Below are 25,541 nucleotides of genomic sequence, written 5' to 3'. Positions count from 1 at the left end.
CTGCCCCCATAAACCCAGCCCTGGAAAAGCGGAGGAAATGGATGAATGAAGATTTTTAAAAAGTACAGAGAAATAAATGCTATTTTCTATTTAGTTGCTTTTCTGAATCATAGTCAATTTTTGTGTGACAAGGTAGGTGTAGAGACTAAGCAATCCCCACCCAGCACAGGCCAAGCTGGCCACTTTCAATGACCAAAGGGTCCCAGATTCCACCTCCACTTTGTAGCAAAGTGGCACCATAGTTTTATGAAAGAGGCTATTGATGCATTGTCCCTAATGACTTGGGGTGGTTTACCACTTCTTCGTTTCTTTATAATTCACTTTGTTGGAGAGGTTTTCTGCAGGAAAACAAATGAAATGCAGTAAAAATGAACCAAGATTTTTAGAGATTTTGTAAAAGAGAAATAGCTTCTTCATGTTACATGTGTCTGAGTCTCAAGAACAGGCTTGCAACTCCACAGCCTCCTCAAACACCAGAACGGCTGTTGCTGTGGTGATTATTTAAAAACAAAATGAAGAACTCACCTCCTCTAGCATCTGCGAACCAGACTGGTCTGATGAAGTAATTTCTTACATCAAAGTCAGATTTAGTCAGATGATGCTTATTTTGGGTAATTCATGTGAGATCCTTTGTTTGGTATTTATTGACTGGTGTTTCAAATCCTAGTAGTGTATTAAACTGTAATATCCAGGGTTGTTTAAAGTGAGGGTCAATGCCTGGGTGGGGATGTATTTCATCCACACTTCCTGTTAGCAAAACGCTACTGAAAGAGGCGTCTCCTGGCGGACCGAGAGAGCGGCACTGAGGCAGTAGTAGACCGCACCCCCCTCAACCCCCCCGCGTGTGCTGTGGGAGTTTTTCAATCTAAAAACTAGTTAACGAGCGCGTGCACGCACTCACACACTCACAAGACTTACCGCTCAGGAGAAAAGCAGACATAGATTCTGCAGCATTCTGGAGGATTTCCTGTTAACCACGATCATTAGATGAAAAGGGGAGGAGGGCATTTTTTTCAAGGAGGCGAGCGGCTCAGAGAGTCGGCGTGTCATATTGACAGGTGAGTGGCTGATCCAGGTGGAGGTGCGGCTGCCTCACCTGGAGACCAGTGCGGTGCAGCCTCGTAGTACTTTGCTGATAACATCACGTTTTTCAGCTTAGCCATCAGCCACAGCTGGTTCTACATAAATGTGGAGCAGAGTTTGCAACCTGAAGATGGAGATAGAATTATGGTTTTGGGCAGAAATATTGAATTTAATGTAAGTGGCACTTAACTGCCACTAATGATTACACGTGCACAGCACCATTAAGACACTCATCTGTACAGGTTCTCAGCAAAAAGAAGTTAATTTAGGCATTACTTGCTCTTTAAATGGCTGCTGTATTAGATCCACCAGGAGGCACTCTTTCCCTTATAATCTTTGACATTCAAACAGCAGAGACACATGAGTAACCTCCTTAACCCTTGAAGTTCTTAAGATAGTGGTTTGGTTTGCTGTGACTATCTTTAAACAGAAATAGAGCATGGTTGTTTATTTGTTGCATGTTGATGCAACTGTCCATCTGTTACTGTATTAAGTTTTGTATTTGTATACTATGTGTGCATTATGTGGCCGCTGTTTAAAAAGGCAGAAGAAGTGAAATCTGCAGTTTAAAACCTCCAGTGACTTGAACAAGTGTTAGTATCAGTTGTATTAAAGCTGCTTTCTGGAGTTTTCCTCTTTCAGAAATTATGTATGATTTGTCAGAAATCCGTAAAAGTGATTGTGTCATCATGTACTGTGATAAAATGTAAGCAATACGTCTTTTTTTTTTGCTAAGCACGCCACGCCCCCTGCCCCGCAGAGCTCCGTGCAATAGGAAACTGAGCGCCGACCAAAACTAACCAATAGCGTTAGACTACCACTTATGTGCTTCAAATTTAAGGAATACCTCGGCTGATGCAGAGTTGATGAACTTTTCACGGACAAGTAAGTCTCTAAAATATAAATATATGAAAATACAACATGACATAAGAATAATACTCATAAAACAACGTGTTTTAGCTCTGTTGGCTACAGAAGCACATTTATAAACAATCATGACGTCGCCATCTTAAAAAAACAGGAACAGCGTTTTTGTGTGATGCGCTTGTCAGCCACTAGATGGTGCCATTGGCTAAGAGAAATACTCCAGAAAGAAGCTTTAACTGTAAAAGAAAGAAAGCTGAAACAAGTTGATTAAAATGTGAATTCACACAGTTAAGTTGCTAAATAAATTGTAAATGGTCTCATAGTTATGAGCCTGAAAGATATCAGAAACCTGGCAAAGTATTAAATGTAATTTCAGCCATTACAGGTGGTTTAACTTTTTCGGAGAGCAGAGCTGCAGAGTTTTATGTGTTAGCAACCAGTTACTAATGTAGTTCTCCCAGAACTGTTTCCTATCACATATGTAAGAGTAGCACAACACAACTGGTGGCATTTTACTACAAAAGAACATGAGATAAACCCTAATGCCACTGGGATGTCTGGTTGGATTTTAGATTAATCACCCACTAAACACAGAAGTTGTGTTTTTCCACTACCAGAGACGTCTGAGCAAGAAAGAGTACAAACTATAGAGTTAACAAAGAAAAATGTAAAAGCTACCTTCTGTGCTTCAAGGAGTGCTGAGCTGAGGTTACAGGCCCCAGTGGTGAAGTGTTTAAAACTGCTTATGTGTACTATTTTACACTTACCTCTCAACAAAACTCTTTATATAAATATGTATTCTGTCCAAATAACAAAATGAGTTCATGCTCCCACCTCAAGGTTTTTTCCTCTCTGTAAAACCATAATAGTTGCATTCATTGTTCAAAATGAAGGTTCAACAGATCTATTCAGCCTGAGTGTGGACATGTGAAATATTTTATTTAACCTTTATTTAATTGGGTCACATCCCACTGAGAACAAAAACCTTTTTTCCAAGGGAGTCTGGGCCAAGATGTGCATGTAAAACCTTAATTTAAAACAAGACAATTAAAGCTCTAGATAAACTCTTAATAGTAAAAAGAATAAGAAACATGCAGTAAATCGTTTACAAATGGATTTAAAAAACTACAGAGCTTTGTTATGTGCTTTAAATGTTCTGAGCCAAATTAACCAGTGGCTGCACAGGTTGAGCCGTAGCCAAAGAACACAAACATCCATTTACAACATTATTAATAAATAAATACATTCTGTGATGCACACACCCAAGAAGGTTCAACTCCTGCGTCTCAGAAAGCAAAGCAAAGTCTAAAGAAATGTCATTGTTCACAATACCAAACCCTGCTGCTTGGTGGTGGGCTAGGGTTGTAAATATTAGATGGCAGTTGTGAAGCCACCAGTTAAGGTAGATAACTGATGCTAGCAGGCCATGTCAGCAGTTTTTGAATAGATTAAATATGTCATACTTCAGCATACCAAGTGAACAAGCTGGATGCCCACATGTGCCAGGACAGCTTCAGTTCTATAAAAACCATCCCTAGTGGTATCCTAATTGTGTGATAAAGTTTATGAAATCAGTGTTGCCCCTAAGCATCATAGACATGATGGATATTGAAGCTGGGTTGGTATGAGCTTCGGCCTTCTGGATTATTTATATTTGAACATGTGGGTGTGTGAGGTGAGGTGTATTTGTAGAGTAAGCGTGTGTGTGTGTGTAAGTTTGTCTAGATTTGAGAGGAAGTTGTATTGTTGAAGTGTTGAACCAATATGTGAAGCTAAATTTAGAAAGTGTAAAGAGATATAATTTGCCAAAATTAGAAACAAACACGTGGACGGAGTAAGGTTTGGATTGAGAAGATGTAGAGATTAAATCAGGGTCAGGTCATGGAATCAGAAGGAGATCTGACAAGAGTGGCATGTGTCCTGTTTCTCTGTAACCTCTGGAGGATTGTGGTGAAACTGCGGTGCTCCACCAGAGCCCAGGACCCAGTGGAACCTCCAGGCCTGGGGAGACCAAGCAGAACTGCAGGGGTTCTGTGGAGTTTGGCTCATGGACCTGTTGACCCATCAGACCAGCTCAGTAATGTTTATGATGGGATATTTTTGTTATTGCTCCAATCTGCGTCATCCACAGCTTGACCCTCTGACTCCAGACAGGCACCCAGTTTTAGCAGACCCACCCTCCCCTGCCTTCAGCCCTTTTTTACTGCCTGTTTCCAAACCACACTAATATCCACTGTTCACTCCCTATGTACTCCTCCTGCCTCCCCCTCTCTGTTTCTTCCTTTCCTTGGGTTAATGCAGGATTAAGATTTGCTGTGATGAGACCACTCAGCTCACAAATCACTTCTTCCTCCTTTAACACAAGGTCACGTCTATTTCTTTGCCTTTAACCTACACGTTTTTGCCCCTGTAAAAGTGAATCCTTTATTTGTGATCGTTAACCTGGAGTTGAATGAACAGTGAACACAGACTATGTGTTTTTAATTAAAAGGGCTGTAAAGCAGCTGGTTGACTTTCTTTTTAGGCCTGCCTGCAGGGCTTTAGACATGAGCAGGAGCTAAGATCCCATGTAGTTCTGTGTTTGATACGACTTGCTGCTTTGCAAAGCTTAAGAATAACATTCTCCATCTTACATGCTGCTGCCAAATATGTGAAACAGCCTAAGGTGTGGGCTACCTTTGATTTGGAGGAGTTTTCAGCTCTATAGTGTTATGACTGTTGAAGGTCACAAATTTGTAATGAGAAATTTTTTATACACAATTCTGATTATTGCCAATTAATTTGTAAGTTAGAATACATCTAATAGATTAATCAATCCAACGAGGGTGATGCTTTAAAGATGAAAATATGCATAAAAAGTTGGAAAGGATAAACTATGTTGCAGTTTAGTACGGGAAAGAAAGTGGTTTGAAATTTTATCTGTCCAGCGATAATTGTGATGGTTTATTTTGGTGGGGGGTGTTCATTTTATTTATGGTGTATAAAAGGCAGTAATAAAGGGCCTTCCTCAAAGACAACTAAATAAATCTCATCCCTAAATGAGTATATTTCTATAATGGACAAGAAAACTTTCATTAAAGGGAGAGTATTTGTCTTTGTAGAAAAGGTTTTGCTTTTCCAGAAAAGTAAAAACTCTTCAAAAACACAAAACGAAGTTTTACTAAAACTCAAAGAACAGGTAAAGCTTCATCTTCAAATGGAATTGTTAAACGTATAGCTTGGAATGAAAAATGGAGGTATTATCGTGGTGTTAAAAGGTTAGATTGGGAGTAACCCAAGGTATCAAAACTAAACTGCTCTGTATCTTAGTGAAACATTAAACTTAAACAAAAAGCTGCACATGAATGTCGTGGGAGTAATTACTGTTGCTTTTAAGCTTAATATATTACCTTTACTTATGACCAATAACCTGTGATGTTCTGTATAAAAATAGGATATAAACCTTATTAGTCTTTGAATGTTTAATCAGAAGAATTAGGATTCTTTGCTTTTTCAGTGATCAAACACACTTCATATTAATTCAAGAAGAGAGTCTAGTTTATAAAAAGTTAGAAATGTATTTTCTAAACAATTCAAACATGACAGCTAGGAACACTTGATGTGATGTGCGAATGTGTTATCAGAAGCCCTCGTATCTGAAGAAACTGAGTTCTGAGGGGGGGTGAATTTGGTTTGCTGTAACTATAATTGATGGTTTATAAAACCACATCAGGCGCAATCTGTGAGCCTACGTACCCTTCATCGGAGACCCCCGTTGTAGATCCGGACTGTCAGGTAGTCAGGTGGACCCCAAAGGTACCGAAGTCCGTAGGAGAAACCGCTGTACGACCAGACCGGTCTCAAGATGTCTCCAGGTCACCACAGTTGTTTGCGTCTTAGGAATAACTCTTAAGGAGTTGAAGTTGGTTCAGCTTTATTCTGATGGAACCTTTTGCGGTCAGCTGTAGCGTGCAACAGGTTTTTGACAGCTTGTCAGATATGCTCTGGGTTAAAGAGGGTTCGCTCCGGATGGCCGGTCCGAAGCTTTCTCAAGAACTCACAAGAACTGACTCACGGTGAAGTGAGTCCTGTTTTAATAATCGTCATATTTTGATTTACTAACAAATCAGAATTTGACATGTGAAAAGGGTTTTAGCAACAAACCTCAGAAAACACGCCTCGCGTCCGATACAGGAGTTCTGATTGGTGGAACAGAACGCAATATGTCAGGATATTCGCTTAACCTTGTCATCGTTACGTGTCTGAGTATGTGAGCTGTCAGTAGATAGTTATTCACTTGTTAAATCTAACATTGCTGATCATAACATAATATTCATTTCAACCACAGTAATTTAAGCACAGATTAATCAAACATTAATATTAGTATTCACATAACATTTGTTCATTCAACCATATTATTATTTAATGATTATTTAACTTATTAGTTGTAAAAGTTCTTCTTTCATGAGAGTGTGCAATCCTGCGGTCTTATCAAAAGAAGGCTTTGTTTGGGAACATAGGCTGATATTTTGTGCCCCTGAAATGTCAACGAGGACTGCAGAATCTTCTGGGCTTTAGAAGACAGGATAGAAACTCCACTCAGATTGTGGAATTAGGTATGTAGATGACCGGGCATTGTGTAGATCAGGGGTGTCAAACTCATTTTAGCTCAGGGGCCACATTGAGGGAAATCTAGTCCCAAGAGGGCCGGACCGGTAAATAAAAAAAAAAACAACTTCAGATTGTTTTCTTTGTTTTAATACAATCAATATAAAACAAGGCTGGAGCCTGAGGACAGTGTAGTACAAGTACAACACCTGACGTGTACTTGAAAATTTGAAAAAATAAAAAAATCAATAAATAAAAAAAACATCCCTTAGTGATTGAAAGAGCTTACAGATCACATGGCTAGATCAGTTTCATGCAGCACTTAAAGTATATTTGACTCATTTTACTTTACATCTTTTAGCTTTCACCAGCACATCAATATCAGAAGTCACATCCTGAGTGGCGGCCATCTTCAGGATGTGATTCAAGTTCTTGTGTGAGCCTTGACCGCAGCTTTGTTTTATTTATACTCATTACAGAGAAAACTTGCTCACAAAGATACGTTTATTTTCACTCTTCATTGTAAAGTATGAAAATAAAGTTTACACAACCATCTCGCGGGCTAGATTTTACCCGCTGCGGGCCGGATCCGGCCCGCGGGCCGCATGTTTCACACCCCTGGTGTAGATCAATATGTAGGTGAAAATTGACCATTTCTGGGCGTTACATGAAGCTGTTAAAAGTTGTAAACCAATCAAATTTGCACTAATGGGAGGATTGGGGTAAGAGAAGAGGTGGTTGAAGTGATGCATTCATCGTGTCTGGTGTCTACATTAGCCCTCTTTACATTGGATTAGGACCTCTACATCTATTCAAACATCACACGATAGGAAACATTTAGACAACCTCCTAGCATGTTTGCAGAAACACCAAACATTGTTTTTCTCCGTGTCTTCTGAACACGGGACTTATGATTCTTTGCTCTACGGGTCTGCAGCCATATTCACACTTGGCTTGCGATATTATACAATGTAAGGTAAGTCTAGATTGGGAGATTCCCGACTGATTCTTCATGAAAAGAATATCCAACCCTCAGAAATAACATCTTTAAAAAGCAGTCTAATGAAGCACTGGACAGAAGGAATAGTTGCATCAACTTACTGAAGTAATTTCTCATCAAATGCTGCATGCTGTTAAGTCAAATTCAAAGTTCCTTCAAGATGCTTGTTTTAATCTGTTCTTTTTTACCATCTAGTTAATTTGAAATCAGCTGATTTCCTTATAATATCAAGTTATTTTTCCTTAGCTTCTTCCCTTGGGAAATGTTTTACTCTTAATTCTTATACTCTTCTTCACCCTAAAGAGTTCCATGTTTGCATACTTTCTGAAAACTTCCTGTCATTTGAAAAGCTTCTAGCAGATAAATATGGAGGCACCAGTCCAGTAACAACAAAGTAATTCTTTTTTATCGTAAATGTTTTTTTATTTGAATTAAACTGTCTTTAACCTGGCATGTTTGTCTTATTTGTGGTCCTTAAAATGTCCAACTTGTAGGATTAAAAATAAATTTTATAATCATTTTGGGGCATTTTTCTTTTTCCTTTTTAAGTAGTCCGATAAATTAAAACAAATTCTCTCAGTCAAGAAAAAATACACGCTTTCCAGGAAATGGGGAAAGTAAAGTTTGTTCATCAGAGGAAGATCTAAGTTCTCAGTGTTTTATTCTAAACAGAGCCTCATTTATTCTCTTCTCAAACCATTTTCTATTAATGGTGCACAAAATCTCAAGAGAAGCAGTCATATTTCAGGATTTTCATAAATGCAAAGTTCTTCTTATGTGAGCTCATTCACCAACCTAAAACAGAAATGTTGGGGAAAAAAAACAAAAAGCTAAATAACGCAAAAGGTTCAATTTGCGTCTATTTTTGGCTTTCCTAGTTATTTCTTTCTCTATATTTTTGAATTCCTGACCAGTTTACTGTAAACTAACACAGCGTGACAGATGAAATGGTACGCCTATAACAACCAACTATTTGGAAATTGTTTAGAACTGGTTTTACAAAGAGAAAAGCCTTGAAGTTTGCTTTGGGAGTCAAGGAGTTGAGCTTTTTATTTTAAACTGAGTCCAAACTAAACTAAACATGACAGATTAGACAAAACAGGATTTAGTTAAGTGTGGTTTCTGGTTTTCTTCTTCTGTGGTACAATAAATGGGGTTTTGACAGGATTTAATCACTTTTATCTATGAAGTAGGGTTTGGCGATTTGTCTACATTTTTTCACCGCCAATTGTCAGTCCAATAAATGACGATGGGCGATTTATTTGTGCGTGTGACTGTTTGAGCAACGTCATGATGCGACATGGGCATACGTTTTTGGGGGGATGGGGGACCCTGCCCCCTCCAAACCCCCACCATGTCCCCCACTATCCAAAAACAATATTACACTATATTACATATAGGCCATTCCCATCTGTACCGGGTCGGCCCGGGCCGGGTAGCGTAGGTTGTTTACATATCTGGGTGGCCTGGTATTTTTCCGGGCCAACCAAGGCTCATTCTCAGCCCTCTTCTCGAGGGGGTCTGCTTCAGGCCGACCAGGGCCAACACACCCACTGCTGACAGCAAATTCACACCTTCCATTAGAGCAAGCCTCTGATTGGTGGGTAGAATCAGCCCACATGGGCTTAAGGCAAGGATGTGTGGAATCAACCGGGCCAGGCTGGGGCCGACTGGGGCTACCCGGCCCGGGCCGACCCGGTACAGATGGGAATGGCCCATTAGACTGGTTGAGCACTACGACCAAGAGTTCAGCTAGAATCTGATGTAAATGAGCTTTTTTGAGCAGATATTCAAAAAATAGGTGTAAAATGGTGACAATGAGTAGGAATGAAAATGACTAACAAGGTGATAAACAAAGTTGAATTGAAAGTATTTGTTTTACTGTCACTTGTGTAGTTCACAGTTCTGCATTCCTGACATTGTATAAAAGAGCCTCTAGGCTGTAGTTTTATACATATTTTTGTATACTTACATGCCGGTGTCGGTACAGGATCTGCTCGGGTGCAAAATCGGCTCGGGGTCCTTCGACTGCTGATGACGTCAAAGTATGGCAAACCCACTCGGACAAAATACACTACACATCTATACTGTTGGAAAGAATTTATCAGTTTCGTTATTAAACGTATGTTTCTTAAGACGTAAGTTTGTGTTTATAATGGTATTTGTAAAATAAAACACTATTTTATTCATAATGTTGAACTCCTCTTTGAGCACATCCCTTGATGGATCATAGGTATTAGCAACACCTGTGAAATTGTATTTGCAGGAAACAAGTGTGTCCCGTTTATTGAAGTATTTTGTGTTTAGAGTTTTTGACGTCTTGTCCATGCGTAGCTCAGTTACGCTCATAGCTGAGAGGGTGCTCGCTGCAGAACCACAAAGGCGGAGCTGCACCATAAGGTGGAGCTGTACCAGAGTCAGCCCCGCCCACTCACGCAAACAGCCTAGCCCACTGACTTCTGTTTTTTTTTTCTTTAGCTTTATCGCAAACTAACCTGACCCACATGAATTACGGCTGTTACTGCTTTACAAATGTTAATGCTATGTTCTATGCTCCAATTAAGCAAGATAAATATAACTTGCTACATGACAAAGCCCGAATATATCCCGACATGAAAAGGTTTCTTGTAACAAATATTATGTCCATAGCCACTTCAACAAAGCATTAAGCACCTAGAAAAGCATTTAAGGACAGTTCTTTGGTTGGCTCTGGTAGTCAAGTGGCAACATTGTCACCCTTAAATTTTGCTTTCCCCTCAGCTGATGTTGGTTCGACTCTCGTTGGGGTCGGCAGCTAACTATTTAGCCAGCTGAAACATTTAATTTGTTTATATTTTAGTTGTAATGTTTATTTTCTGCAAAAGATTTATGTCTAAAAGTTCTTTGAATTTGGTTGTTCCTAAACAGCATTTTAGTTGAAACTCTGCTCACAAATGGACTCACACTGGCTAAATAAACAAATAAATAGAAAAACAAACACATTAGTCATTATATTGTAAACGGTATACCAATAAATGGTTAAAAACATAGTACTGGCAAGTGTAGCTAGAAAAGAAGAAAAAAGTTTGCGCCCTTACCGGGAGGCGAACCGGCGCAAAATTACACGCCAAACTGACTGCACAACCACTTTACCACCACATCTAATAACAAGGTAGTGGCATCACATGTCATTGTGCCATCCAGTGTGTTTTTGTAGATGGGATGTATGATTTTTCGGCGGTGTCTCAGTAGAAGTCATTTCAGAGATAATTTGTCAGAAAATTCACAGAATATCCAGATTTGAGAACCAAGACCAGACCCGCTTCGGAGGAGAGGACCAAATTGAAGCTGCAATGGGAGCAAAATGTGTGAATGAGGCCCAAAATGGCTTTGGCGTGTTTCTTATGAGGAAATGACAATATAACATGATAAAAAGTTCCAAAAGTTAGATTTTTAATTATATGGAACCTTTACAAAAACGGTTCAGTTAACTTCTCAACTCAGTCCTCAATCTTGCATTTTAGATGATACTAGATGTAAAACCCTCTTTGGTTCCAGAATGCTATTAAGTCTGACAACTGGAAGGAATTGGACTGACTCTGATGGAATGGGTCGGGACTGACTGTGGTGCAGCTCCACCTTTGTGGTTCTGCAGTGAGCACCACTTGTCATAGCTGCTATAGCCAAAACTCTGGAGTTAAAAGTTTTCTGGCTTTACTTAAATACCTGTCTGTGCTTATTTGATTGATGGTAGTTTTACTTTCTATTAGACTCCAAATGTAATTTTTTGGCTCGTTTCTAATTCATAATTTGTAAGAATGTAATCAGTGATATTAGCATTAGCATTCCTATGGGTTTTTCCATGTATATTAGCATTGCGCTAACCACTCGCTGCCAAATTGCAGCTTTTGCGATTAGAAAATCTCCTTTTGTCACATCGCAATTTAATTGCACATGCAGTTAATCGTTCAGGCCTGATATACATGCAGCTCTATGCTAAAAGTGTATTTTCAAAGAGGTAATGATGGATTTCTTTGTAAAAGTTGTCCATCTTTCCAACAGAAAAATTTGCCTGGATCAACGTAACGTGATTACGTAACTTCCGTAAGGTTCATGTTCAGCCAATCAACTACTTTGACGTCATCAGCAGTCGACGGACCCCGGGCCGATCTTGCACCCGAGCAGATCCTGTACCGACACCGGTTGTGCCCCCACACTTAGTCAAAACTACGTCCATGTGATGGACAGACTAATATGCGAATACAGTAAAAGTACAAACACTGATTTATTATTTTTTTTATAGAAGCGCAGTGCAAATGTTAGCAGGAAGAGAAAGTTCGATTTTTGTTTAAGTTTGAATTTGTAGTTTGGTAATGTTATATATAAACGACTAAATTGTTAAAAGAAGCCTCGTCTTTGTTTCCCTGCAGTGCCCACTACTTTTATGGTATTTTATTTTGGCAAAATGTTTATTTTTTCTGAATAAATGGGACTGGGTTTCTTTCTTTTATGACTTTGAGAAATGAAATGAACCGCTGCTGTGTTTGGACGCACTCAGAGGAGGGAGCATTTGCTTGCAGCTAGAGGTCACATGATCCATTCATCCCCGTCCCTTTCATTCTTAAAATAATAATCATTCAGTTTCCATTCATTTTAATTCATATTTAGTCCAAACAAGCTGACCAGAGTACTCCATATAAACAATGCAATTAATCAATTTCACTTAAGTCAGGAACATTTCACCTGCTGTGGCCTGGACACACATTCCTTCTGCTCTGCGTAAATCTGAACTGGTCACCCGCAGCTTGTGTATAATCGAATGTCTTTAGGGAGCTTGCTGAAGAGGTCCTGAGGTTCTGGAACTATGTATCAGACAGACTCGTGGATGTTGTTCTCGATGAATCCACACTCCGCTCACACACTGAGAGCGGGTGCTGAACAACGGCCACTACTACTACTATGAAATAACCAGAAGTCTACGAGATTCTCTGACAAATACAAGGGTTCCCACTTGACGCTGCGCTCTTGTGCACGATGCCAAGTGTGTCACAGACACACTCCCATCTCCTCCTCAGCGTGCCGCTTGCTGTCAGCAGCAAGATGCGGAGAAAGGGAGAGAATGCTTAGATGCTCTTTTCTTGTTATTTAATTTTTTTGTGTAAAATATCTGTCATTAACAAACTTATGCACAGCCAAACAAATAACAAATCGCCTCTTGTAAAAACAATAGCAGCGGCTCAGCCCATTGCTGATGGTCGAATAATTTGTCCCATCGCCCAACTCTACTATGAACGTCGTAGTAATAACTACAGTAACAGATTCCTCTGTAACCTTCCATCCCTGTATCAGAAATAGTTAAAGCATGTAACCTTGTTGTTCATATTAGAGATCATGATGGGGAAACATCTTTGAAAGTATTTCCCTAAAGATAAACTTACAGTTGCTCATCTGTTGTAAAATCACAAATTGTCTTGAAATCTAAAAAAAAAAAAGGCTGTTTAGGTTACATTTCATCTATTTATGTTATTATAATGTAATGGACTTGTTTATTTTGTGACACCAGGTGCTAGCCAAAAGGAAAGAGGGGCCTGGCAAGGTAAAGGTTCTTCTACACTGGACACCAGAAGACATGTGAGTAAAACCTTCCCTACTCTTTTTGTCCCCGTCCCTAGTTTATCCATCAATATGTCTTGCATGTATTTGTAGACACTTGTTGGTTTTAGTTTTAGAGCAGCAACAGTGAGCTGTGTGCAGACGTTTACACAAATTGTCTGAAACATTCAGTGAAACTTTAGTTTTAACCTTAGCTGGTCCAGCTACTTAATTTACCCTGACTATTGTCATTTTTGACTCTTACCTAATTAGTCTGTGTTGTTTGTGCCATTTTACAAGGTTTAAATACATGAATTAACCTACTTTAATCCCATAAACATGAGTTGATTCAGTTTGACATGTGAACAGTTGACAACATTGGATTTTCTTGTGAACTTGATTCGATTTCAGAACTATTGTCTTTAAGTAGCAGTAGGATAACTGCTAATGTCAGGTCATTTGTCTTTTGTTACGACTGTTTTTAATTATGTCTTTTTTAAGCTCATGAAACATTGTGAGATAAATCATTCTCACTTGTCTGACCCAGTATTTGTCTTGGAGAGGTTTTGGTTTGAGCGAGCTAGAACACATATACTTCATTTTATATTAACTGTTCATGTTATCAGTGTTTGTTTTGTGTCCTCCCGTTGCAACGTTGCTAACATTTTCAGATTAATATGTTACAACCATATTAAGATACCTTGGGTTGTTTTTCCTTTATCTCCGTAAGTGTTATAATTTCATTAAACTCTGAGAGTGTCTTGCATGAATAAGTTATCCAAACTACATCTCAGTAAAGAACAGCGTTACTTTATCTTATTATTTGCCCATTTCTCCTCAGTAAGCAGATCTGATTTATCCACCCCATAACACATTGTTTCCAAGTTCCTGATGAGAATAAGATGTGGCATCAGCACATGGTTGTGGTTTCAAAGAGCCCCGGTTCTACTTCTTCCAACTGAAATTCATGGAGCTGATTAGAATAGTGCAAAGACTATAACTGTCATATTCTGCTTCATGTGTGGCCCAAGTTTACTGACTCGGCTAAAAACTTTAAACAATAGACAAGCTGGACAGGAAGTACTTCAGCGATGAACTATTGCACATTTCCAGCAGTATTTTAAAGGCAGGAATCAGCTTATGATTCTGCAAAAGACACGGAAATCACAAAAAAGTCTGTATTAAACATCTAACTGGGATTTGGTGTGTACTTGTGTTAGATTTAGTTTGAAATGAAATCTATTCATTTTAGAAATGGCACGTGTACACCTTGTACACTGGTCACATCTAACAACAACATCCTAGCTACATTACCGAGAAATGTTTGATACTAAAACAGTTTACCTCACATAAATATCAAATACAAAAGGTAATTATTAGGGCTGTAACAATATTGGCAACATTGCGATATCACAGTAGTTAAATGGCCACAGTACGTGTTGAGGTAAAAATAACACTTTTCAGTCTGCTCTACAGTAGCACAGCAAAGCAAACTACAGAGACCATGATCCTTTGCTTCCACGTCATTGGCCAGTTCACCAATGGGAGTGCGTGCAGCCCACACAACCTGGTATTTTTAGTGCCTGGGCATTTTTATTTATTGAATGGGTTGTAATGCCTATATTTATTCCATACCTGTGTTGCAATTTCTTTTATAAATATATTTTGAGTTGTTACTTGGATTTTGCACTTCTTGACTTTTCAGGCTGTTCAAATTGTCATAATGATAATAAAGTTTATGACAAATGTACCAATGACCAGTGAAAGTATTTTGTGTTGTGAGTCTTATTATTGTGAGCCTCCCCACAATATCGCAATAAATATCATATTGTGAGGTTCATATCACAACAATATCGTATTGTGAGATTTGGATATTGTTACACTCCTAGTAATTATAGCAATTATTATGACTTATGTACAGCGTTAGAGCTGGTCAGGAACGTTCTGACTTTAAACTTGGAAGTTCCAATTTTAACTACCAATAGATTTGATGGTTCGTGTGTGGCAGTCTATTCTTCATCCTAGCAAAAATTTGGAACCTTTTATCACAAGTCTTATGGTACTGAAGATGGTTTTTAAGCACTTGAAACATGACATTGAGAGTGGAATAAATGAGGCATACTACTGTCCAGTTCTCACTCAAAAGAAACTTATTCCCTTATAGTTCAGCTCACTGGAGATGAACATCGAAGCTACCAAAGCCCCAGCTTAGTACAGCAGTTGGGGTGAAGGACAGCCTGGTTTGGCACTTTGATTCCATAAAGAGAGAGTTTAACATATCACAGGGATTTTCAGCAGGGACCTCACTCAAGGGAAGTTACCAGCAGACAAGCGGCTTTCCCATACCTTAATTAGGGTTTGAGGAGATGATCAGAGAAAAATAAGGAAAGCCTGGAAAAGATGCAGAAGAAGTTGGCTAAATGAGAACAAGGTGGCAGAAAGAGGAGATGGGGAGATTGGAGAGGAAGACGAGTCAAAGAATCAGAAGGATGCATTGCCATATGTGAGAGAAATTACAACATTAGGAAATTTCTATGGTATTTGGTGCCCCAAAAAAAGAAACATGCAGAAAAAAGAATAATATAGAGAGGCAGTAATGTGCAAATAACACTAAAGAAAGCAAACATCAGTTAAAAAAACTACAATTTTTAATCTGTGCAAGTCATAGAAAACAAGATGATGTCATGTTTCTAACAAATTCTAGCCAGCATACGGTAATAGCGACTTTATTTTGTGGGTTTTTATTGCTTCATATTGCAAAGTCCCTTCTCCTTTCATTTTCTATCTTGTTTTTTAACTTCAACAATCTTCCTCATGCAGTGCTCATGGAAGTTTAATCTCCTCCAGAAAGGAAAAACACGGGAGAAAGATGAAGTCTGGTAATGAGGACAGACAGCTTAGAATAATTCCAAACAAAGATGTGAAGATGGAGATCCATGATGAGACTTTAAGATGGAGAGAGCGGATGAGTCAAAGGACGGGAGAGGCAACAATGGAGGGAAAGTGATAAATAATGTAGGGGTGAGGAATATCTGAGAGAGGGGGAGGCAGAATGAAACAAATGATCAGGAGGGGATCAAACCCACTAATGAGTCGCATATTTATCTTGTAGCAGAGGAATGCTGTGGTCAGTGATGCTCTCTTTTTCCTTCTGTTACATTTCATTAGAACATTTTAAGCTGTACATCTTTATTGTTGAGCTTTTTTTAATCAGTTTTAAAATGTGAAAAACAATCTCCTTTGTCCAACAACTAATGTTTGACCCCCTTTTTTATTTTTATTCAAACTCTGCTCGTTTACTGCACTAAAGGTTTAACACCTGAATTATTACAAAATCTTCAAGCTATCTCTTAGAACAATTTTTGTAAATTTGTTATAGAAGCACTCAGTTATTAAAGGGGCATTATGGAAGTTTGACAGTCAAAACATGTATATAAATAATAAATTTATTCTTCATACATTCTCCTGCTATGCCCTGGTCCTGTAGAATGAGCCCTGGCATTTTTACTGTGATTGCCTGTTTTTCTGTAAAATCACAGAAAAAGAGAGCTGCTCGGGTCGAGCAGGCTGCTTCATGCGCGTTCACGCTCGGGTATAGCCCATAGCATTTGCTATCCATAGCTTAAGCGGCAGAGAGAGAGGTAGTGCCAACTCAGCGACTTTGTCGCTGTTCCTAATGCCTAGTGATGAACCTAGCTACATTTCTGAGGACCCTTAGCTACTTTCTTCTAGATATTTCCTGCAAATTAGCAACAAAATAGCCATTTTCGCTCCGAAACGTTCTTTGAACGTCGTTTCAGCTGTCATCTAGAATATAAAAGTTACAGATACAAGAGATGTTGCTGGTGCTTTAGCTCACCTAATTAAACGTTGAACTTTCGTGTGGAAGATCCGGGTTTGATTCTTGATGTGAACATAATTTATGTAGAGTTTATTTTTTACATTAATGGTATATTTTTTTACAGTAAGATGCCCACATTTTTATTTGAGACTCGCCGAACGGCATTGAATTCACAGGTAAAAAAGATGTGGGTTCAACTTTCATTTTGGAACAATTTTTCAAGCAAGGGAAGGGAATGATCTGAGCATGCAGGAGGACTGACCCATCATAAACCTTTGTCGGCTGTGCTGAAGAGAAAGGTACAAAACCAAATTATTTAATTAATTAGCTGTGCGTTCTCCTGTCCTCTGTCCTCCAGGCCACACACACACAGGACTGTCTCAACTATATTTTCGTTAAGGAGTGTGCACGTACAGCATGCGCGCCTCGTGCACGAGCCTCCTATTGAAGCTGCCGTTACGCTTTTGGCCTGAGGGGGCAATCGCGAGCATAGAAATTCAAAACTCCATAAAGTCCCTTTAAAAACGAGGTTTCTAGTGTACCTGCAAATGGAAATGTCATGGAAAATGTATATTTGAATCAAAAGAAAATTTTTGGACTCAAAATTTCAAATTTGATTTAGTTCATCATTTCAGATAACTTCACCTTCCATAAAGGCTTTTCTACTGCCTGGGCAAAGCTTCAATCTGAACTCTGAACATTGGAAAGAGGGACTGTTAATCCAGAGTCGGTTTCTGCTAAAATAATCATGTAATGCAAAACTCACTTTGGTGTGAAGCAGTGGCAGCTCTTCCATAGGGGGCGCCGGGGCGCTACTCTCCCTGACTTGAAGGGAGAAAAAAATGGAAAAAGTAAATTACATTTCAATATGTACATTCATATATTACCTATAGGTGTCAGATTGGCTTAATATTGTGTGCTTTGTGTGTATTTACTCATCTTTTTCACCACCCGTTTCTTTCCTCCATTAAAGAGAGGTAACAATCTGTCACACATCGCTCCAATATCTAACGTGTTGCCATGAATTCTGTCTCAATGTTTACTCCGCTGTGACGGCTTATCATCATCACTCCTTTATTTTTTCACACCTGCTGTCACTCGTGCAACCTTCTGTCCCTCAGCAACAAAACACTACTGAACCTGTCCTTATCAGTTGAATATGTGAGATTTCCACCAACCGCAAAGGCATCTCTTGTCTTTGTGTTTTATTTGTATGTCCCTGAGCACATCTGTCTCGCTCACACATCACAGAATCCCGGTTTTCACAATTCAGCTGATGGTCTAAAAAGGGTAGTTTAATTATTTAAAGGATAAGTCCAGTTTTACCTGGGCCATTAACAAAAATAAAAACTGGTATGTAGCTTAGAGTCCACATTTTAAACACAAGTTGAAACCAAAATTCTAAGAGGCGACGTCTTGCTGCTGCTGCATCCAGAGGTGCATTTTTATTGGTCGATTGCAGATGAGAGTTGTATGTTTTCAATCATTGCTTGAAGACTGAGGCTGTCTTTGGTCGTGAGACGGCTCAAAAAGTTGTCAAAGAGGGATTTGGCTAAGACGGACGAAAATTGCAGTGTGGTCCAGGCATTAGTATAACTACAAGGACAACCAGGGTAATTCCAGCATAACATTTTTTTTCCTGTCATTAACCTTAAAATCTCTTGACTTTTTGTCCCTACCCCCATACTCCATGTTTTGTCATCAATTACAGATAATATTGTGGTCGCTTTGTTGGCAATCTTTTTCATAACCCTTACCTTTTGAGGTTGACATAAAAAAACTATTGCATGTGCATATGTGTATGTGCATATTTCAATGTCATAAAGTCGATGATTAACTTAGTGAATGTGGGAAGTCATGTCTATTAATGCTGGAGCCAACCATTCACATTCTGGCTGGCACTCATTAACTCAGTCCAGATTAATGAGTAACTGATCAACATGAGCCAATCTGAGTACAATTCATCTACAGTTCAGTGAGGAAGAAGAGAAGGAGTGAGAAGACTGGAAGAAATGAACAGAGCTGTAATTACTGCCCAATCTTTGATGGATGGGTAAACGGATTCCCCTGCATGCATTTGATTGTTTTAGCATGGTAAGCACTACAATACACCAGGTCTTACTGTGAAAATCACAAGTAAAAGGATCTTTTAGACATTTTCCTAATCAGACCACAATGTTGGCACAATGCAGCTTATCTCCTAGATATTAGCTGGTTTTGTGTCCTCTTCTGTATGGAGTTTTTCAGTTTCTTCTATTTTTGAAAAGGGTTAGGGTTAAAAACTGAAAAAAGCAAAAAGGAATGTTTTTACAAAACATGAAAAAGTATTTTCCTCCCAAAAGATAAATTTGGTAAAAATTAAATTAAGTTCTCCAAATGCAATAACTGGGGAAATAAGTTTTCTAGTTATAATGGACGCTTAACTGCTCTACCAATGCCACAGTAGCGTCTTCATGAAATACTGAATAAGGCTTATTTTCTAATGTGCGTTGAGTCTAGTTTGACAGTTTTCCTTCAGATCGTAGGAAGCATCAGCCAGCTGTAAAGGAAAAACACGAATAAAAGACTGAAGAGTATTACTGAAAATTTTGCTGCTGTTTAGGCTGTTATGACTGTTTAGGTTCTTTGAAGCATAAACTTCAGTTCCTTAATGGATAAACAATATGAATTATTTAGGGTCAAACGTCATCACACTGCAGTTGACACAACCAGCTTTGAAGGTTGTAGCTCATGAATTTTTAATGTAACTATTTATTCTATCAGATTGGGATCCAGACTGTTTGTGTCACCGAGTTTACAAAGATTGTATAGATTACATAGATGTATATATCTATGATGAAGTTTTATATAATGAAATATTTTCTGATTGATCTGAAAAACTATTTAATGAGTTTTTTTATTATTTATGCATTTCGTTCTTTTTAGAAGCGTGCTAATATTACGAAAGTAGCCTATGTTGGTCGTATTTCAAAATGTTATAACAGTGAGTGTCTTGGGCGATATGGCCTAAAATTAATATCACGATATAATGAGGATTTCATCTTGATAACGATAAACAGACGATAACTGCAGGTATGTGCAGAAACAACAGTTGTCCACTAGATGGGGCTGTCGAATGTATTGCATTGAGTACATTTTTACGCGACTCAAGGTGGCACTGCTTCTTAAAGGGACATGAACATGTCCAACCTACACACATCTTTTCATTTTTTAGCATCAAATTCATTGACATGGGAAAAATTATCTCGATAAGAGTCCGAAATTTCGATAACAATACATTTTCGATTTATTGCCCAGCCCTAGTCTGTATTATGTGATACGCATTCCTGCATCATGTCAGGCACTTCATGGCCGCCAGCTGACTTTTGTTCTGCACAATATCTGTAGAGCTACTTCTGCAAAGTTATGATGAGAAGGTAACTCATACCACAGCTCCAGGAGACTGCAAAATCTGACAGTTGCAACCAGACAGTCATCCAGTGTGACAAATACCGCTATCTTGGCCGTGTCTATTTTGCTGTTTATAGGAAGTATCTTTCAGTGTTGACTGGCCTTGTTTCTGGCCTTGTTGCAATCAAATGAGCTGGGTGTTTGTTTTTAATGTAGCAGAAGAGGACTAAATGGAGGCAGGCGATTGGCTATGGCATCGCCTGAAGAGAAAAGCCAAAAGAGAAAGAAGTTTGATTTTAAGTCGGTGTAGTGTTGAATGCAGCTGCCTTTTCCATCATGTGAAATGCCCAGTATGCACACATTACAAGTAGATGTTGCACTGCCTTCACTGTTCAATTTAAAAATACGTCCAAACTGCAGACATTTTCACTCTCCTGCTGAGGCGTCACGTTAGCTCTGCATTTATCTGCTAGCTAACAGCTACATTTTACATTGTCTGAATTGCCTACATGCCTAAATTGTGTGGGGTTTTGGCGTTGTCATCCATGCAACAATGAATATTGATGTAGTGGAAGTTGTTCAAATGAAAACCAAGTCATCATTATGTTTGAAAAATTCTATCTCAGGATTAATTTAAAAGTCCATGTTTGTTGTTTTATAAGGTAATATCTGATGTTTTCCGTCCAATTTTGATCCTTGGAAAATCACGATTGGGCCCGATTTTTGATCACATGATCAAATTGGCACATCTTTTCTAAACGTGTATCTATTCTTGCATCACCTGTAGACAGAGCTTGGTTGTGAGGTGGAATTTACAGTTGTCTTTCAAATTGTTTCAACACGCAACTGGACAACAGTAGGGTCATTTATAGCAACAAACAATGTGACATATTCGATGAAAATGCTTCTTGGACCTGACTAAATTCAAAGATCTTTAGAGACACCAAATATGATGAAGTATAATAAATAAAACTAAAATATTTTAAAAAAGTAATCTGCTTCAGCTGGCTAAATAGATCACTACTGACACCGGGAGCCGAACTGGCGTAAGGGCATGGCAAGACAAAATGAAAGGCAGGTGATTTAACAGTTAGACCACCAAAGCCAATGCAACAATTGACTTGTCTACGACGCTGTTGTAGGTGTGTTTAGTCACAGTAGACGTGCGCGGAGTTTCACCGAAGCAAATCGTTTCACTTCATAGTATGAAACAAATCACTCATATTTAAGATAAATGACATCTCAATAGTGCCAACAGTAATATTTTATCATATGTTGTGCCTACCTTTGTTCCCAAAGGTTTAGAATAGCACGATCTGGCTCCTTTAAATATGAAGTTCTACCTGCTCTATGAACTCGCTGACTGGGCTTGTCAGTGATTTTAGCTGGCCAAATGCCTGCTTGACCTACTGCAGCTTGCAGAGTGTGCATCTATCAGTGTGTGTGTGTGTGTGTGTGTGTGTGTGTGTTCGTGTGTGTGTGTGTGTGTGTGTGTGTGTGTGTGTGTGTGTGTGCTTGTACTTCTACTTACTACATGCTGGGGACCCTTTTCACTGTTTTATCTACAATTTGGGGCCATTGTTCTAAGTGAGGACATTTTTGTGGTCCTCACTTTTTTAAAAGCTTACCAGTTAGTTTTAGAGGTATGGTGTCATTTTTAGTTGAGGTTAGGGTTAGGAATAGATCAGCATTGGGTTAGGCTAGGGTTTGGGTTAGGCATAATACAGTCACAAAAATGAATGGAAGTCAATGGATGGTCCTCACTGTGATACAGATCCAAGTGTGTGTGTGTGTGTGTGTGTGTGTGTGTGTGTGTGTGTGTGTGTGTGTGTGTGTCTCTGGGGCTCCTGTGATGACGCACATTGTGACGAGGGAATGCTGGGGGTGTAGATAAGGGGATGAGGTGGAGGAAGGAGTTGAAGCGCAGTGTACTTGTTAAGCTCTTTGTTTCCTTTTTCTTTGCACCTCATTTGGTGAGGCAAATGCTTCACACTTTTATCTTTAACAAAAAGGAGATCAGTGTTGAAGGGGCAGCAGAGAAGCATGTATCACCTTAAAGACAACCTCATTATCTTTTGAATTTAGTGGACAGAAACATCTTACTTTGGTTAATCTAAAGCCTCTGGTGTTGAACTTCCAATAATACTGACCAAAAACAAGAAGAACAAATGTTTTTAATTTACATACACACACCGATCATGTTCATGTTAAGAATGTTAAGCTTCATCCTGTATGTGCTGCTGTCTCCACTTGTGGGTTCTCGGTTATGTTTTGTTTTGTTTTTTGTTCAAGGACATGTATGAAACCTCAGCTTTCAGAGGAAGTTGTTGAGTATCAGATTTTTCTTTGTTAGGCATCAAGGCCTGACCAAACGCTGTCTGCTCTCCTCCTCCTTGCAGACTGCCTGATGTGTGGGTGAATGAGACAGAGCGATCTCAGTTGAAGACTAAAGTAGTGCACTTATCCCAGTTACCACAGGACACGGCCATGTTATTAGACCCAAACATCTACCGGTGAGTGGATCACAAAATACCAACAGCTTCTTCATGAACATTCACTTGTATCAAGTCTAGCTTTAAATCAGACATCTAACCTATCAGAAGAATGTATTTCTGTTAAGTATAGATGCGATTTTAGGCTTCACTGTTTTTCTGCTACTGTCCAATCTTGTGTGTAAATCTCAATGAAACTCTTAAATGTTTAGCCTGGCAAGCCAGACTAAATAATACATTTAGCAACGCTCCATTGACAGCTCTCGGTTGTGGGGCGGGTTCTACCGTTGTCTTTCAAATGATCTCCGCATGCTACTGGGCAATGAATGTGACATACTCTTGTTTCACTCTGTTGCATCATCCCACCCACCAGGCATATAGAGTGCCCTGATTGGCCCACAAAGAGGATAAAGCTCTGTGATTTGTTCACTAAGCAGATAGAGCACTGTGATTGGCCCACCATTATGGACCAATCACAGCTCTTTATGTGTTTGAAACCCCTCTAGAGAGCTGTGATTGGCTAGCCAGAGTCCTGGTATGAGCTGCTGAGGTTCCAATGGAGCATGCCTAGACCATTCTTTGCAAAGCAAGAATTTAGTCTAGTTCACTAGGCTATTAAATGTTGACTCTTTAGGTAAACATACATTCCTCCAGCAGGTGGCACCAACTCTTGACTTCAGTAGTTAGATTTGGAAAGCTTAATGAAGAGAAATATTTCTCTTATCAGAACAACCCGAGATGTGGATCTGAGCTGTTTTTGCTACTGTTGTTTTCATTTAAATATGTTTAACTGTAAATGTTTTATTGTAATGTAAATATTGAGTCTCAGAGTTAAACATCTTGCTGTCAAACTCTACATCCAGTATGTATCTTCCCTTCAATTCAACACAAACCATTAAATACAAGCTACATCAAATGTGTTACAGCTATAAGAGACTTTGAACATTTAATAAACTGGAAAAGGCCAAAATCTAATTTTAAAAAGAGGAACAACATGCCAAAGACAACAGGATGATCATCTTAGCTGAGATATGTGGAGCACGGTGTTAATCAGCACAAGGGGTGACTTTAATTGGACCTGAAGACTCAGTAACTCTAGAACTCAGGTTTCATGGCTGAATATAACCATCAGCATCCAGACAGTTTATGTCAAGGTAGATGAGAAGCAGAGGGTGGAATTGGGGTAATGTTGTGCTGCTGGTTTTAACGTGAAGAAGTAACGTTAGACTTTAATCAGTTCCATTAACTTTATCTGTATTTTTATTTTCAGAGCTCTTCCTCAAAAGCGGCTGAAGAACAGGTAACATTAAAAATATGTGTTTAATAATGTTTATTAAAAACATTTTTTAACCCTGCCACTGTCCTATTGGGTGACCCCGCCAGGAAACTTGACCAGTAGGGTCGAGCATTGATTGGAACCGGGACCAACTGTTAGTTTTTCCTGGAATTGTTCAGAGTTTTTATTTTGATTCCTAGAATGCCGACCGGAAGAGGAATCTGCCGCCGATCTCCGTGAAAAATAAACGTGATCTGCAAATTATGATCAACGCTTTTCAGAGCTGATCACACCAGCTGTCTGTGTGCAGCACGAGTCCCCCCTCCCTCCCACACCCGGATATAAACAAACGCGTCTGCCGAACTTTTACTCCGTAATGTAAACTTTAATTCCTGCAGCGTAGAGGAAACTTGTTAAAATACGTGAACACGGCGGATTTAATAGAAGCTTTAAAGAACAAACTCTAGTTTGTGACGTTGGTTGTGTTCAGAAACAAACACACTGGTTGTGCTGCAAGTCTTTTTCTAATATAATAACTTTTAAATATGTCATAAAAATGCTTATTTTTCTCATTGGACTGAGTCTCACATTGGCCAATATTACCAAAACGTTTGATATGTCACATGACCCTCTTCCTATTGAAAAATACAAAAGTTGGATCCAAGATGGTCACCATGGTCACCACCCATCTTGAAAAGTTTGCCCCCTCACATATACTAATGTTCCACAAACAGGACGTTAATATCACCATCCATTCCCATTTTATAAAGGGGAAGGAGGGGGGTGGGGGTGGGGGGGTGTCTCTGGAGAGCTTCTGAAATGAACCCACGAGTTTGATACAAGTACACCTTGTGAAAGTGTTGTTTTAGCTTTGATGGGAATAATCTGAATGTCTGTATATGCTGGATAAAGTTATTATAGAAACAAACGACAAACTCTCTCCCCTCCTGACTTTGTGTTCAGCCTGTAGGAAGTGGAGTCCATATCCAGAAGGATGATCCGTCATCATCAGACATGAGTCTGGGATCTGGGATGGAGCGCTCTTCAACCGCCTTCTGATTGTGGAGCAGTTAAGGAACTGACTTGCCCCCCCCCCCCCCCCCCCCATTAGTTTTATCAGAAATGACTTTACGAAACCTGGATTGTGTTGTTGTTTTTAACAAGCCTGTTTTGTTACCGTTTTGTGTCAAATATTTATCCAGATTTGTAACTTATTTTTTTTTACCATGGAAATGATGATGTAATGTTTTTTTAATCAACCTTTTTAAGTAGATCCGTATTTATGTGCTGAAACATCATAAACTGTTACTTGTAAGGTTGTTTACACATTATTAGGTGTAATTATGCTGTGCATGTGGCAAAAATCCTACCCAGTTGTCCTCATTCTACTTCCTGAATGCAGTACTGTTAATTGTGTGAGACAGTTGGACTCTG

General features: G+C 39.1%; 1 protein-coding gene across 1 annotated transcript in view; it reads left to right on the top strand.

Annotated features, from left to right (window-relative positions):
• Positions 1-25,213, top strand: part of LOC107388604 (zinc finger protein aebp2) — a 35,234-nt gene extending 10,021 nt beyond the window's left edge. Inside the window, exons 6-9 of the mRNA XM_015964171.3 lie at positions 13,080-13,147; positions 22,739-22,852; positions 24,102-24,131; positions 25,071-25,213. Coding sequence (XP_015819657.1) covers positions 13,080-13,147; positions 22,739-22,852; positions 24,102-24,131; positions 25,071-25,077 — 219 coding nt within the window. The 3' untranslated portion in view covers positions 25,078-25,213. The remainder of the gene's footprint in view (positions 1-13,079; positions 13,148-22,738; positions 22,853-24,101; positions 24,132-25,070) is intronic.
• Positions 25,214-25,541: the final 328 nt, after the last annotated feature.

This window comes from Nothobranchius furzeri, chromosome 4 (genome assembly GCF_043380555.1).
Source record: "Nothobranchius furzeri strain GRZ-AD chromosome 4, NfurGRZ-RIMD1, whole genome shotgun sequence".
NCBI lineage: Eukaryota > Metazoa > Chordata > Actinopteri > Cyprinodontiformes > Nothobranchiidae > Nothobranchius > Nothobranchius furzeri.
This window is presented reverse-complemented; position numbering and strand designations above follow the sequence as displayed.